Below are 15,141 nucleotides of genomic sequence, written 5' to 3'. Positions count from 1 at the left end.
AAATGATACAAAGCAAAAGCAAAAAGAGAAAAACACACCCGAGTCCCCATCCAAAGTTAAAAACAAAGCACAACTACCCCACCACCCCCTGTCGACGTTACCTCATTTTGAGGGCAGGTAATTTATATATTCCATAAAAATAAAAAAAATAAAAAAAAATTTGTTTGTATATAAGTTTCAAATGGTTTGATGAGTAAAAAAAAAACCCGCAATTTAAATTAATTATTTTCGTAACGGAAGCGGAGTCCAAAGTCTTGAACCTTCTAAAGACTAGACCCCTTAAACTTGTTTTTCTATCGGTTGGGATAAACTTAATTTTTATATAGGTTGTGATCCGTTATATTTTTATATAGATTATGATCCCTATTTTGTATTTATGTCATTTAGATATTAACCAAATTATTCTTTTTCTCTCCCTTTTGTCGATTCTCGCTTTTCTTCCAACTTTAAGGCAGATAATTCACATAGCCTAACTTTATTATATGTGACCACAACACTTGGGGACCTTCATTACACGAACCGTGATAAGTTTTGCTTTAAGACTTCCATTTTGTGCCATAAGTCAATCGATTTGTTAATCATCGCCGTTGATTAATTATGCACGGCTATGATATGATATTTTTCTGCTACAGTTCGGTTTAGTTCAACCTATTCTCGCTATAAATCTTATAACCACCATTGCGTTATTTTTTTATTTATTTTATTTATTTATGTGAGATCAAACATGAATACAGAATACCATAAATTTAGATCAATAATAGTAATTTGATCTATGGTGAGAGCTTTCTTTCTTTTTTCGGTCGTTCTAAATATATATTCCATTTTCGATATCTTGTATCATTTTTTTTTATTTACTAATATACATCTGTAAACTAAGTCTTTGAGAACGTGAAACTTTTTTTAAATGAATTGAATAAAAATAAAGTAGGATTTCTGTTCATAAACTTTACTTTTGCAATCCAAATATTTTTTGTATGTGAGGACCATATATTTGGGATTGAAGTAGTATTAAAATTCAAAATAAAATGATTGAATCATATAATTGTCTAGGAATTTGTCAATTAGAGTGAATAGTTTTTCATGAATAGATGGGGATATCATTCTATGATTAATGTAATGCCCACAGTACGTAAATTGAAAATTGTGTGCAATCAATACTCAAAAGGAACCCACGATTTACAAAGTAAATAAAGACCAACATAATTATTGTGTAGGAACGAGTCAACATATAGTTTTGTTATGTTATTTACCGACTTTATCCACTTACGTGTCTATTAATAAGATGAAGCTCATCTATTAAATTTGATAAAACATATCAAAATTTCATATATATTTATATATATATATATATATATATATATATATATATATATATATATATATATATATATAATATGAATTTTTTTTCAAAAAAAAAAAACTATAGCTTGATTTCATTTTTTGTTTTTACGGATTAAGTCATTTTTATATCCTTAAAAATAGAGGTGATCGAATATATATGTACACACTCATATATGTGTTGTCTTCAAATAAAATAATTAAGTTGCTAAATATACAATCAAATTAAGTCGATGATTGCTTGTATTTGCATATAAAATGAAGTACAAAACAGTTTAGAAAAGGTACCTTCTACCTAATTATGATGTAAAACATTAACCGACAAAATTTTCAAGTTGGATCCCAAGAAAATATGGATGTCAAGCAACAGAAAACCTTATATTTTACTTAATATTTAAGCCTATGACTTCAGTGCTCCACCAAACTCTATATTTATATATAAAAAATATTTTATGTCTCCTCTGTCATTGGTCCAAACCGTAGAAATATCCATACCTTTGAGAAATATGGGGATTGGACAAAAAATTTAGAATTGTATATATATTTTTTAATAAATAATTCTTGATTTTTTTTTATTTCTTCATATCAAATATGAATTCTTGCAAGATAATCATTCATCACGACAAAGTCTTTTATTTGATATGATCTGTTGAAAAGTATGCTTTAGAAAAAAAAGATTACATCCAATCTAATTTATTTTAAATTAAAGGTTCCATTCATGTCATGCACGAGTTGATATTTTGTCTTTTAAATTAATTGAAAGAAAGAAACTAAAGGCTACTTGTAATTTTTTACTAGTGTGATTGGATATCAATATTAATAATATAGGGCAGGGGTTAGATTCATATATTAATTGCATTTGGTAGCCCCAAAAGTTCTCCCATAATATTATAATCAAGCACCACATCAGACCAAATATAACAATATATTAGATATTATATATGTGCAATTATTTTCAAGTGGAGTGAGCTAAGCACAATGATCAGTCTCCCCCGTTTCTTGTTCAATGTTCTAAATTTGTAATGCGAGATAAAGATCTTATCAGTGATCTTGCGGATTTCGAAACGAATTTTACGAACCAGACACTTTATATTTTTTATTTTGTAAAGAACTTGGATATCATAAAAACCTCAAGGTACATTTTGACATGACCTAATTTAAAAACTGTATTCATTTTCTTTTAAAAAAAATTAAAATATCTACTTAAAAGAGATTCCAAATGTGATTAGATATATTTTTTAGGAAAGAAATGTGAGAGGAGATTGGGTGGCAATTTAATAAATTGGACACAAAATCCTAGAAAAGAAAGGCAGCCAGAGGGCCTAAATTTTAAAATGGTGGGCTGTTTATTGGGAACCAAACAGTAATGTCCTTCTCAATTGGGGTCACTTTCTGTTCTGATGGTTTACATTTAAGTGACTGACCAACATTCTCATGGTATGGCCCCACTTTTTTTCCACTTTTTTTTTTTTTTACCAATAATAAAATTATACTAATATTGATCTGTTCAATAGCTTTAAAAAAATTAAAAATTGTTATTATGGCCTAATCTTTAGCACGGGCTGGTCCGCCATTTTGTGATATGATGTATCTTGCGTGTTTAATCAATTACAATTCTCATATTAGGTGGGACGACAAAATTGTCAATCAAACTTACTTATTTTATTTGGGACATCGAGTTAGCTCAGAGGATCTATCATATTTGGATTGATAAGAATGTAATCGAGTCGAATCGTATCGAATTTTTGAATTGTTGAGTTTGATATGTTTATGATCGAGTATAGCTCGACTTTTATTTAACGAATAATTAACATCCCATCAGCTTGTTTGAGCTTAATAAATATAAATTATAATTTAAATACTCATTAAATTCATAAAAAAAACTAAATTATATATTTAGAGAAAAATATTATATGCTTATTAAAATTTGAATAGATTTTTCTATGTTTGTCATAAATAAAAGTTTCAAATCTATAATCAAATATAAAAACTATTATTTTCTTTTATCTAAAAGCTGACTGATGAACCTATTAACGAACTTGTTCATGAAGTAACGAGCCAAATATTGTAAAACTTGAGATTGATTTGTTTATCTTAATGAGTCTTATTAAACGAACTTTTATAGAATCGAGTTTTAAAGAACTCACAAAGAAATTGATTAATTTATGTCCCTATTGGCGGGTATACCATTTTAGGTGGAAAAGATTGCTAATTCAAATCATAATTTTTCCGACATTGATTTTGAAAGTTTTTTTGATTCGAATAATGAAATTATATCTTGTAGAAGGTTTATTCACAAAAATATACAATGCACGAGTGTCATTAAGGATAGTAAGATCAAAAAAGAAAAATTATAAAATGAGAACAAACAAAAACCAGAGTGCAAGTGAGATAAAAGCATTTAATCTGAAGAAATATGGGCTTTGGCAACTTTGGGGAATGGGTCCATTAAGACAGTGACATGAAATAATTGATAGGTGGAAGAATTGCTGTTTGGTGATGTGATCCCTAACTGCGGTGGTCCTCCACCGCCCGAGGTGGCGCGGCCGGCAAGGGTGGCCGCATCCACGTGGGAGCGGTGGTCCAACTGCTATGGATTCATGCCACGTGTGCCAAACTTTTGGGTCCCCACATACTGGGACAAACACTATTTATATTTTCAAATTATATTACGTTAAATACTTCAAATTTCAAAAATATCAAATTCAGTGTCATGTGAAATTATTTAAAATCATATTGAAACTTAGGCTATTATTATATATATATATATATATATATATATATATATATATATATATATATATATATATATATATTCTTACTTTCAAGAGTATATAACTTTCAAGAGTATATAACACAAGTGGCACCTATGTCGGCAATGAACCATTCTTCAAATTTTTAATAGTATTTTAGTTATATTTATAATTATGAATTTTTATTATTTTAGTAACATTATGAATATTTTAAGAATTATATAAATAATAATGTAATAATTATCACTGATTTTAGTATATAATTAAAATGTTCGACATTAAAAAATGTATAATATGTAATATTTTCATAGATAATGCCAAACGTAAATTTTGTTTAAAAAAAAAAAATCCGTAAGCCCAGCCCGCTTGTGGGGACCCAAGTTAGATTTAGCTCATTAATATGGTCGGGTGGGCCAATTTGTTTAGTGAGATTGTCTACTGAAAAATATGCTATTCGCGAAGGTACTCTACTGTTCGCCAATATATTTAGATATATAACGGAACCTCTTTTGTCTTTATGTATCACAACGAATAAAACTAAATCATGTAAACCTGTGAATTATACCAATAAATAAATAAATCTGGTGTAAACTTATAATAATTAGGGTTTCTTTGTGGAAAAAAAAGTCTGTCTGAGTCCTAGCTGAGATTACGCGGCCAACCAATTATCTACCTTTTAGGATTGAGTTAATGAAAAGTACAGCCTATCTCGATTAGCTGATCGAAAGCTAGCGCATCATGTTCTCGAGTCGCTAGGTAAAATTATACAAAGTTATATATAAGTCGCTACCCCCTTGGTATTTCTTTAAATTTAAAAGAAATCAAAGTCTTAATATATTTATCTTCCATGTGTTATACAATCTTCAACATCCTGTCATTCAAATTAAACTCTGTATTTATTCATTTAGTTTGATCCAATTGTAGAACCACAAGGAATCTGCTCTATTCTAGCAGCCCCGTCACGTCACCATTATTCGGGTTCGAATTATGATCCATAAAACTTGGGCCTCCACGAGCCCAATACAATCTGCTGTGTATACTTACACAAGTTATTATATATTAAGATTTACCTACCCTGTTACATTACCTATTAATTATTATACTATATAATATTCCGCTGGTCAAAAAATGATGTAAATTATAATTAATTATATACTACTGTTTTTCGTTTTAATTATATACTATTATTTTTCGAAGTATACTCTTTGTATGCGTAAAAATTAACGATTAATATAAGACTATAATAGTTATTTTTACTTGGGTGAGAAATTAATTAAAAGAAGTGTGATAATTTATTTTGGATGGAAAATTGAATAATAAGTAGGGGAATGTGAAATTAAATTTGTAATATATTTAGGATATTTCTGGATTTTTAATTTTTTTTTACTAATATAACAAAAGCTGCTTAATTTAAGGTGTTTAATTTTAATGAATAACTAGCTACTCTGCACACGCGGTGCGTGTGTGTACAATTTTTTTTATAATTATTTATGGACTAAAATGAAATTTGACAAATTATCGAGGTACTAAATTGCTATTTGAATAATTGTAATAAAAAAAATAAAAACAAAAATGTTTTTTGAAATTAAAAAAAAAACAAAAATGTAATTTTGATATCAAATAAGGGCAAAATAGGGAAACCAAAAAACAGACCAAAGACACCAAAAACAGTTATTCTAATATGCTTAAACTTAATAAATAGTAAACGATATTGATGAAACATAATTGTCCCCATTAATGCATTATAATTTATAGAAAATTAATTTGTGGGCTCATCACTCAGACTATATAACTGCTAAATGGTTTTATTAAATTAAACTGTATAATATTTCGCTTCACTTATTATTAATTAAACAAAAAGTGATACCGCTTGGGAAATTGTTCTGTATTTTATTTAATCATACCCCTAATGCACAGAAGATATATAAATTCATGCTATATATAATATATAGTTGGTTGGTTGGTTGTGTTAATTGTCCCACATCGGTTGGATAAATAACTTTGAAGTTGTATATATGAGCTTGGATAATCCTCCCTCTTGGAACTAGCTTTTGGGGTTGAGTTAGGTCCAAGTTCCAAACTTAATATGGTATCAAAGTCAGGGTTCCACCGTTACCTGAACGTGAGAGGGGTGTGTTAATTGTCCCACATCGGTGTTAACCGATTGGTTGGTTGGTTCACAGCACAGTTGCCTTGACTCAGAAAAGGGCGCGCAGGAGACATGAATAATTTTGTTTCTGCATTTCAGTGGCTTACATATTGAAAAAGGTTTAAGTTAATGATGACAAATATGATTTTAATTAATGTGATTATTAACTTTCGTTGGGTATTTCTGTGCTTTTTAATTTTTTTTGACGCAGATGAGGACTCATATAGTTTTTTTTAGGAGTATGGAGCGGTGAAAATATTATTAATTGACTACCAAGACTCATATTTGGCGTAATATTATTTGTTTAGCACATCTTTTTTTAAATATCGTCTACATATTCTACAGTTTAATTTCTTGAATCTCACTCAAACAGTAAATTAGAATATATTTCATTTCTTGAATCTCACTCAAACAATTAATCAGTATAAATTTCTTTGGAACTCTCAACCTTATGTGGAATGTATGATCTTTTACATCCAAAATAAAATCTAACATCATTGCTTCATTTCCAATAACATTTTCTATAAATATATTTCTATTATTTTTTTCAAACCAAATTTAGCCGGAGAAAGAAAAATTGAGTGAGAATCATTGATATCAAATAATTAAATTAAAATTCAGAACCTTCGATCTTTGCTTTAAAGAACCAATTTCTTGATTTGATTTCGTTTCACTCACTCGTTCATTCAAGAAAAAAAGGAGGTGTGAACGTGTGGGCAAGATCAAATGAAAAAGGTTAACAGTCATGGGTCTTGGCATTTAGCGTGCTAATGGTGGAAGAAAAGGGTCTACAAGCAAATGACCCCACGTCAGAAAAAATGCACAAAATTTTGAAACTGAAACCCCATTTGGATTATCTTAAAAATTTCAACAGCAGGTATTTGTAATCCTTTCATCACATTCCTCTTTAACAGTGGTCGGAAATAAAGTATGCATCTTTTGGCTTGTGTTTGCTTAGAATAGAAGTAGGACTTTTCCACTTTTGTTTTTTCTTTTAAACCAGGAAAAACATTTTTCCCCTCGTTTTAGTCAACTGAGCAATGAGCATAGACTGATTGGATCTGTTTCTGTTTTCCTTTATTGTTCTCATGTGGGTTGATTTGTTAGGTGTGTAGAGAGATGTGGAGGATGGAATTTCTTTGGTGTCATCACTCTAGTTGTCAGTGGTGACTATGGCTTCAATCGGTGAATTGGATTCTTTATCTGATCTGGGGTTTATCAGATTCCTTGAAAATTTGCAGATTCTTCAACTATTTGAGGTAATATCTTCTGACACAATTTAATTTCATTTACTTCATTATGTTGTTTTCCCTATTTTGGTTCTTGGTGTTGTGGACAAGAAACTTCCCTTTACCCAAATATCTGAAAGAACCTTCAGTCTCGAAGAACAAATCTTCACAATTGGATGATCAAAGACGTCAACTTACAGTCTAGTGTTTCTGTATCATTGAACAGCCATGAAATTTGGTGGATGAGTTACTTTCTTGATGGATGAGATTAAGTTGATATTTTTATTTGAACTGGGATTCCTGTTGCAGAATCATTGTTCATTAAGATTACTTTTTGCTCTCTAACATCTTTGAATTTGAACCTTGGATTTTGAGATATTGACTGAAAAACTTCATATTAATTTCCGTTATTTTGAAAATATCAAAATTAAATTTGGCTCTTTTTTCTTTGTTTTCGCCATTCTCAGTCTGGTGGATATAAGTGCCATCCCAGAGTTTGTTAGGAAATTGCATTATGGGGTGGCTAACCAAGATTTTCAGAGGCTCCAGCCACAATGTATCGAAAGGGCAATATCATGGGAAATATGAAGATGATACAATTTGGGAAGGACCTCCTACTTCAACGGTGATTGTTTTTCTGCTAGTTTATGAGCTTTACTGTTTTGTTTTCTTCTGCATTTATGTGAGATATTTTCAGTATCTGATGATGCCAAGTGTCATTTTTAATCTTATTATCCCTAGGAAGCTTGGTCAGATTTCGAAAAGGAAGACATTGATCGAGCAATTGCCCTTTCCATTGCTGAGGATGAAAAGGGGAAAAAAGTAATAGGTAAGCCAAGATGCTACTAAAGTGTAATTGTGAATTTAACACCCGTTCGATAAGTTCTTTAGTATGTTGTGATCACCATCTTTTGTTTGGTGGTGTCTCAATATGATATTCCAATCTTTTTTATTAGCTCTAGGATGTATAAAAGTCTAATGTTTTTTGGCACGGAGAAATGTTGCCCAGGCTCTGGAAGGTTATTGATGTTTGCAATTATAGTAACTTGCTATTTTTTAATGTTCTGGTTAATAGATAGCGAGTCTCACTTGGAAGAAGATGAACAGTTTGCTAGGGCTCTTCAAGAGAGTTTGAATGCAGAATCGCCTCCTCAATCTCCTCCACTTTCATCACCTCCACGAGCACCTCCACCTCGATCACCTCCTCAGCTACTTTCTCCTCGATCACCTCCTCGGTTACTTCCACCTCGATCACCTCGATATAATGATGGAAGTTTCTTTCCGCCTAATCCATTCCTCTATCTTCCAGGATACAGGTAAGCACTCTCCTCATGGTCATTTTTTAGGCCTCTCTATAGATTTATGTTTACACGATGTGATTATATGTCCATTAGTGTAACCAAGGGTAAATCCAGAAATCCTGTAGAGGGTGTGGGACTGGATGGGGTGAAGTAGGGTGATTGAACGGGATTTGTTTTTGTGGGGAAGGGAGTGAAACCTGCAGCTTAGAAACAGTACATAAAAGTTATGGAAAAAATTATTTTCGGCCTTCTATTGTCAAATTCTAAGTAGATCGATAAGTGAGGGAATAGAAATGCAAGTAACTAAACCAGTGCAAGAAAATTGCATTTCCATGCTACAATTTCCTCTGTGAAATAGTTGCTTCCTATTTCATGTGGAACTGACAGTTTGTATTGGTAGAATCTGTGCTGGTTGTAACAGTGAAATTGGCCATGGAAGATATTTGAGTTGCATGGGGGCTGTTTGGCATCCTGATTGTTTTTGCTGCAATGCTTGTAATCAGCCAATATCCGATTATGAGGTGTTGAACTAATTCTTAATCAAGTCTTCTGACTTTGGTTTTGAGACCATAACTAGATGTTCCTTTTGATATTGCTTTTATATCTTTGAACTCTGAAGTAAATTCTGTTTCAGTTTTCAATGTTTAGCAATCGCCCTTACCATAAATCCTGCTACAAGGACCTGCATCACCCCAAGTGCGATGTTTGTAAGAAATTTGTAAGTGTCTCCTTTATTTTGTAAGTGTTCAATGTACATATTAACAATTTTCCAAGCCGCTAAGATCATTATGAATCCCTTCGTGTATCCATAAATTCTTTCATTTCTGATACAGATCCCAACAAATGTGGCTGGCCTTATTGAGTATAGAGCACATCCTTTCTGGCATCAGAAGTATTGCCCTTCACATGAGAATGATGGAACGCCTCGCTGTTGTAGCTGCGAAAGGATGGAGGTAAGGTGTCTATAAAATTGTATTTACATCTCAAAAAAAATGTAGGTAAGGGGCAACACATTACTCGTGAAAACATGAAAGAAGAAGAAAGTTCAATGGGAAGCAATCTCCATACACTCAACATAATATGGGCTATGATCTTTCATCTTTGTGAATTTGACATAATACACGCTACGATCATGCTCATTCTTAGTACACTCGATCAATGCAAAACTCTCTCTATGCAGCCAGTAGATGCCAGATATTTGATTCTTGACGATGGAAGGAAGCTCTGTCTGGAGTGTTTGGACTCTTCAATAATGGATACACATGAGTGTCAACCACTTTATCTTGAAATACAAGAATTTTACGAAGGTTTAAATATGAAGGTGGAGCAGCAAATTCCTTTACTCTTGGTTGAGAGACAGGCACTAAATGAAGCCATGGAAGGAGAGAAAAATGTAGGTTTTTTGCTTAATGGATACTGAAGAATTGATGAAGTTTGACACTTCTTACGAAGATTTGCTGAGTTTTTTAAAATTTATTGTGCGGCCAGGGTCATCACCACATGCCTGAGACAAGAGGTCTTTGCTTGTCGGAAGAACAAACCATTAGCACAGTATGAACATCTTTGAAAATCATTCTTCCTAAGTATGACTGATTAGTGAGATTAAATTTATGATGATAGTTTACTATGATTTCAGATTTTGAGGCGACCAAGAATTGGTGGCCATCGAATAATAGACATGTTCACCGAACCTTATAGGCTCGTTCGTCGCTGTGAAGTGACAGCAATTCTCATCCTATATGGTCTTCCTCGGTAAGATATGTCTCCTTAGGTTCCACATACCTATTCTCGGTAGTTTGAATTAATGGAACATTTATAAGATTCTGTTAATCCAGATTGTTGACCGGATCAATTCTTGCCCATGAGATGATGCACGCATGGCTGCGACTTAAAGGTGATTTGTTTTCTTCTTGATTCCACTATGTCTCTGGCAATTCACTTTGATTCACCAGGTCGAATTTAAAATATGAACTAATTTTCCCTTTAGGTTACCCAAATCTAAGCCCGGATGTGGAAGAAGGTATTTGCCAAGTGCTAGCCCATATGTGGTTGGATTCAGAAATTGTTGCTGGTTCTGGTCGTGACATGGCTTCCACTTCATCTTCTTCTGGTGCTTCCTCCTCTTCCTCGTCGCCCTCGTCATCATCTAGCTCTTCAAAGAAGGGCAAACGATCCCAATTTGAGAAAAAACTTGGTGAATTTTTCAAGCACCAGATTGAATCAGACACTTCAGCTGCATATGGAGATGGTTTTAGGCAAGGGAACAAGTCCGTGCTCGAGTTTGATCTAAAGAGGACTCTCGATCATATTAGGCTCACAGGAAGTTTTCCATGTTAGTGTTCTGGGATTTTAGTATTAGCTTCATAGGATCATAACAGTAAAATTCAAGAAAGTGAAGAAAGATGTGACTAATGAGTAATGATAAAAATAAGTTGCGCCAATACAGTGTAATGTTGACTGTGAGCCTCACACGTTGTGTCAAAACACAAGTTGATAGGTACACATAAAAAATTGTTTATGATCTGAGAAAAATATTGTTTATGATGAATAAAATATATGCTTGTTTTTCATGTTATCTTCCATTTATTTCATTTTTAAAATTTCCGCTGAGAATGGCATGATATTATATTTGCAAGTTTCATTGTACACGAAGCATTATGTTCTATTGCAGAGACTTGATGATAAATGGTGTAAATATGTTACGCGCGTCGTGCATATGGCACGTCCAAATGAATAGAAAATGATTCAGAATTTTCGACATCTTACGCACTTTCATCAGAGTTGAAACCATGTCAGCCATGGCTAAACTATTTGCTGATTCTTTCACCAAGCATCCCACTTTTCAACTAGCCTCAGGCAACTTCAGTTTGATATCAACAATATAGCCAAGAGGATGCTTCACTACGAGACAACGTTCTTGAGTTCTTTGATCTCAGCTCTTACATCTCTTCCATCAGTGGCAGAAACCAGTTTCCACTTGATTTGTGGTGGGTCTGTTATTCAGTTTGTAGTTCAGGAGAGTAATTTTTCCTATACACAGACGCGAAATTCAAGAAATTAGAGGTTCTCGAGCAATTCCAACATATTCAAGAACAAGAAAAGCCGGTAAACTCCAAAGATCGCCTGGCCAAAATTGTCCGCCTCTAAAATACAGCCAAGAATCCAAACCCAATAGAATATATGAGAATTAAACATGTGACAACCAGAAATCGAACACAGAGATTCGGACATACTGAAAAAGCAGATTTGAATGGACTTTTCAACAACCCAATCCTGATAAGCTCCCATGGAAACCACTCTCTCTAATCATTCCTTCTGCCTCTTTTCAAGACTCCTCTTTTTCCCTCGAACAAACCAAAATTAACTTCTGGGCTCAAGCAGTCAAGCCCTCATGCTGCTCGCTCATTAAAAAGAATTAGCAATCGATTAAACAATCTTTTAACAAGCACACAAGTTCGTTTTATGTCCCAGTGTGCACCAGTGATTGGCAGCAATCTTCATTTCCTTAGGCCTCAACTTTAATTGCTTTGTCTTACCTGACTCGCATTGGCTTCAGAATTTGATTTTTTGAGGGGCAAATCTATTGTTTTAAATATCTAGTGATAAAAATAAGTTCTTTCATACGAGGGATGGTTTCCATTTCTCATGTGAAAAGCTACATGGGTTACACTCCCTGGGGAATGAACTGGATTTAGTTACTCCACCCTGATTTTAAAATAATGCAAAGAATAATTCGTTGGCTTTGGTTGAGGGAAACTATGAAATTAGAAGCAAAGAATTCTTAGTTGGAGTGACAATGGAAAGGAACAAAAATGGAGTCCATTCATGATGCAAATAATTCATTTTTTTTTGTGTGCGCTATTGAGGTGGGGAAGATCACTTATTCTGACTTTTTCATGTTCTTTTGCTAAAGAGAAAAGCTGGTGTATTTGAGTACACTGGTATCCGATTGTTGAGAAAGGCAACAACAAAGGCATAGTTGTGTTTTGTTACTAGTCAACTGTTTTATCCAGGTCGTTGGTGGTTCTAATCTTGATCCCAGAGAATCCCGAATCTTCCAGGTATTATGTATTCTTCATTTTCAATCTAAATCGTATTTTTTCCTAACTTTTATTTTTTCTATTTTCTCATCATGTATCCAAGGCTTCATCCATTTCTTTGTACTCTCCGTACTTTGAAAATGTCTGAGTGAATGTTTATTCTCTTTTCTATTCAAGAATTGGCTCCAAATGTTTGACAGAACCTGTTCATTCTTAAAAAATGTGGAATTTTCTGATGCCAATTCTGGTAAAAAAAATTGCAGTCCTAGTTGTAGAGGACAAGTAGAACGAAGCATTATATGGTGGCGCCAAAATCAGTTGCTGCGGTTGATGGTCATTCCAGATGCCAGAGATTGCAATGTCTGCTCTTTTCAATGTATGTCTACTGTTACAAACTTAAATAGTTTCGTTGATCCGTAGAACACTAGAACCAAACCCCATGAACAAAAATTTTATGCTGTAAACTTCTGTTTCCAGCTTCCTCATTCTTCTGTGTTATCACATTTTAGCGTTGGTTGTTGATAATATGCCGGTACCGATTCCTGTTCATTATAAATTTTCTAAAGAACAAAAAATCATCAGCAAGCCTTAATTAGATGATAAATTTGTAGTACCACAAAGTAAGACCAGTTCTTAAATCAAATCCAATAACTGAACATTATATACTGAATGTATGAACAAATAGGATCAGTATAAAATAATGACCAGTCTTTAAAATTTTAGCTTTAGAAGAAAAGGCATCTTATCAGCAAATGAAGGATCCGAGTATTTTCCTGTTAGAACATGCGACACCACATATTGATTTGCAGACTCAGTGTAATGAATATCATCCCAGTTCACATATTCTGTATTGTCACTGCAACCTTTGGCTGTTACCGAACTTCCATTCAAGAGTTTAGTTTGACAACAGGAGATGTGAATGTCATAATTCAGTGGAGGACCTCCATATCCACAGCATGCCATTAATGGCTGCTCAAAGCCTGTGAGTTGATATGCAATGGAATTTTCTTCATAAATGTTTTTTTTCACAGTAGGGATATTATATGTGAATGCTAACCATAACGGGAATAGTTTGCTACAAGATTGGACTTGATTGTGAAAATGTCGACATGTGTGACATTTGAATCGGGATATTGGGATTGTAACTTTATACAGAGAGCATGAAGTTGCAGGTTGAGAAGTCTGGAAGCTTGGTTGTGAGAGCTGACACACCAGAGCTCATCCAGCCTAGATGTATCAGCGCCAAATTTTGCCATTTTTTGAGGCAGACTTTCTGCAGAAAATGTTACGGATTCAAAAATTTCTCGCCCCTTGTTCGAATAATTTCTGCAGGGACAGAAAAATACGTTGGATGTGAAAATTTTCAAATAGTTATCTTCAGTTTAGAAAATCATTGATCTGTATAGTACACATAATTTTGTAAAATATTGAGTATATCTTCTATGAAAATTTTTAAAAATGGTGTAGATGCGTGTCTTTCAACCACTAACCTCAATACTAACTTCAAATTGGGATAAAATTATGGGAATTGAAGCAAGAATTTGATCCAATATCTGAATTTTACTCGGTTTCGATCATAATTATTTAGTTCTAATTTGTATTTGTTTTGTGGCAAAAACTTGTGTGAGACGGTCTCACGGGTCGTATTTTGTGAGACGGATCTTTATTTGGATAATCGATGAAAAAGTATTAATTTTTATGCTAGGAGTATTACTTTTTATTATGAATATGAGCATGATTGACCCGTCTCACAGATTAAGATCCGTGAGACGGTCTCACATGAAACCTACTCTTATTTTGTTACATTTGTTTGACGATAAAATCAATTATTTTCTTTGTTTTTTTATTTTGATGATTTTTATTTTGTTTTTGTTATATATAAATTCATGCTATGCATGATGATTATGGTTAGAGAGTTGATTTTATTTTATATACAAAAAAATTATATATAACATATTGGATATTGATGATAATTATATATATTTAATTATTAATTGAGTTGTGAGACCGTCTCACGGCTCATAATCTGTGAGACGGGTCAATCCTACTCATATTCACACTAAAAAGTAATACTCTTAGCATAAAAAGTAATACTCTTAGCATAAAAAGTAATATTTTTTCATAGGTGACCCAAATAAGAGATCCGATTCACAAAAATTATCCGTGAGACTGTCTCACACAAGTTTTCGTCTAATTAATTTGTATATGATATTTTTATATATAATAAAAAATTATATAAAATATTCAGCCAATACCGTGGTCCAGCTCAATCCTATTATTTTCATCCCCTAGACTTTGTATAAAATTTTAAAATATAATCTAATTCTAGTT

At 32.8% G+C, this 15,141-nt stretch overlaps 2 protein-coding genes across 3 annotated transcripts; one reads left to right on the top strand and one right to left on the bottom strand.

Moving 5' to 3' along the window:
* Positions 1–6,970: 6,970 nt before the first annotated feature.
* Positions 6,971–11,340, top strand: LOC140838211 (protein DA1-related 1-like). 2 transcript variants are annotated; one of them, XM_073204353.1, is made up of 13 exons: positions 6,971–7,117; positions 7,348–7,499; positions 7,937–8,094; positions 8,211–8,298; positions 8,545–8,785; positions 9,171–9,291; positions 9,405–9,488; positions 9,604–9,723; positions 9,951–10,163; positions 10,259–10,321; positions 10,407–10,522; positions 10,606–10,664; positions 10,758–11,340. In XM_073204353.1, exons 3-13 carry the CDS (start codon positions 7,984–7,986, stop codon positions 11,105–11,107), a joined length of 1,566 nt encoding a protein of 521 aa, XP_073060454.1. In that variant the 5' UTR covers positions 6,971–7,117; positions 7,348–7,499; positions 7,937–7,983; the 3' UTR covers positions 11,108–11,340. The 2 variants fall into 2 exon arrangements, with proteins under 2 accessions (XP_073060454.1, XP_073060455.1); XM_073204354.1 differs by lacking the exon at positions 6,971–7,117 and adding an exon at positions 7,153–7,168.
* On the bottom strand, positions 11,118–15,095 carry LOC140837883 (GDSL esterase/lipase At1g54790-like). The gene is given in 4 exon segments (XM_073203966.1): positions 11,118–13,790; positions 13,868–14,091; positions 14,093–14,136; positions 15,066–15,095. Coding segments are annotated over 4 exon segments (567 nt in total). The 3' UTR covers positions 11,118–13,521.
* Between the last annotated feature and the right edge of the window lie 46 nt (positions 15,096–15,141).

Source organism: Primulina eburnea, chromosome 8 (genome assembly GCF_022965805.1).
Source record: "Primulina eburnea isolate SZY01 chromosome 8, ASM2296580v1, whole genome shotgun sequence".
Classification (NCBI taxonomy): domain Eukaryota; kingdom Viridiplantae; phylum Streptophyta; class Magnoliopsida; order Lamiales; family Gesneriaceae; genus Primulina; species Primulina eburnea.
The sequence above is the reverse complement of the archived record's forward strand: the minus strand, read 5'-3'. Positions and strand labels throughout refer to the sequence as shown.